This window comes from Alligator sinensis, unplaced genomic scaffold (genome assembly GCF_000455745.1).
Source record: "Alligator sinensis unplaced genomic scaffold, ASM45574v1 scaffold32_3, whole genome shotgun sequence".
NCBI classification, from domain to species: Eukaryota; Metazoa; Chordata; order Crocodylia; family Alligatoridae; genus Alligator; species Alligator sinensis.
In genome coordinates, this window is record NW_005843083.1 from 1 (window position 1) to 1,614 (window position 1,614).

A 1,614-nucleotide genomic window follows, 5' to 3' on the forward strand; every position below is an offset into this window, starting at 1 on the left:
TATATATATATATATGTATGCATTTATCTATGTAAATTTCTTAAACATTTATTTTCCTCCAACAAAAGTGAAAAACATTTTTATGGCATGTGTAAATTAAATTATATAAACATATCTATGGAAAACAATACACTGACAATGGCAGTTTATAGAAAAAATTATATAATGGAGCATAGACATTAACTGTATGAACTACAACCTCTTTTTAGTTTCTGTTACAAAAATCTGCTCAACAGAAAAGGATTCAAGACTTATGCAAAAATAATTTTAGAAATGTTTTAAACATTTAGAAACATGCCTATACTATACTGGAAAGCATATTACCAATACTACTTCAACTCTAGTTAGCTTGGATAATGACAGCAGTGAAGATATAGCAGCAGTTCTTAGTGTGTACTCTACTAGGTGGTCTGGGTACATAGGTTGATAACTCAGGTTGAAGTCCAAGCTGAAGTCTGTGCCACCATGTTTTCACTGCAACTGTTATCAAAAGCTAGCTACTTTACAGCCAGCACTGGAACACAGATGAAACCTCCAGCTATGAAGATACACTCTAGGCAAGTTTATATCAGACTTTCCATCTCAAAAAGAACCCAGTTTTTCAGGGTACCATTTGTTTCCTGATGGGTGCTAACTGCTAACTGAATGGTGATGCATGGCCAAGGCCAAGAAAAAACATTAACTAGTTTTTAAAGAAAAGAGTTAACATGCCATGTAATGTTACAGTTTAACTGCTTTATTTGGAACTGATTTTGTGTCTTGGACCTTATGCAAAACTTATTCAAATCAATGAGAAGGCTCTCATTGCCTGGATTGGGCTTTCAATTAGTGAACAACAAAACACCAACTTACTTCTGTATAAGATGCAAGTTGAAGTTCCAGGTCTGCTTATACTGAGGTACATGTATCATGTGTCAGATTTTCAATTAAAATGACCTGAGTCAATATGGGTAACTGATACCTTCTAACCCAGAAGAGAATTCATAAGAAACAATGCAGGGGCTTCAGAAATCAGATTCATATACTGACCACTACTTTAGATATAACAACAATATGTTACTTACTCTTCTTCCTTTAGGTCCCTGTGGCCCAGGAGGTCCTCTTGCGCCTGAAGGACCCTAAGTATTAAATCAGCTCATTACTGAACATCATCTATGAAAGGACCTCCAGAAACAGTAAGAGGGCTGTTATAGAATACATGTCTACTGTTATAGTAATTCAATAAAGACAATACAAAACAAAATATTTAGGGCTGTTGAATGGTTAAAAAAATAATTGTAATTAATTGTGAGATTAAAAAAATAGTTGTAACTAATCACAATTTTAATCATGCAGTTAAACAATAATAGGATCCCAATTTATTATAAATACTTTTGGATGTACACACATGTATACAAACCCTAAATAGTCCCCAAGACCTGGCTCTCCAACCCTTGCCCACCCCCACCATACACTTACCTGAATCCAGCTGCTGAGTCTGCTCCCTGGACTCTGTCTGTCTGTCTGGTGTGTGTGTGTGTGTGTGTGTGTGTGTGTGTGTGTGTGTGTGTGTGTGTGTGTGTGTGTGTGTGTGTGTGTGTGTGTGTGTGTGTGTGTGTGTGTGTGTGCAGGCAG

The 1,614-nt window shown here is 36.2% G+C and overlaps 1 protein-coding gene across 1 annotated transcript in view; it reads right to left on the bottom strand.

Annotated features, from left to right (window-relative positions):
* Positions 1-983: 983 nt before the first annotated feature.
* The window catches only part of LOC102378337 (collagen alpha-1(XXIV) chain-like), a 182,087-nt gene continuing 181,456 nt past the window's right edge, over positions 984-1,614 (bottom strand). Inside the window, exon 28 of the mRNA XM_025193649.1 lies at positions 984-1,118. Coding sequence (XP_025049434.1) covers positions 1,032-1,118 — 87 coding nt within the window. The 3' untranslated portion in view covers positions 984-1,031. The remainder of the gene's footprint in view (positions 1,119-1,614) is intronic.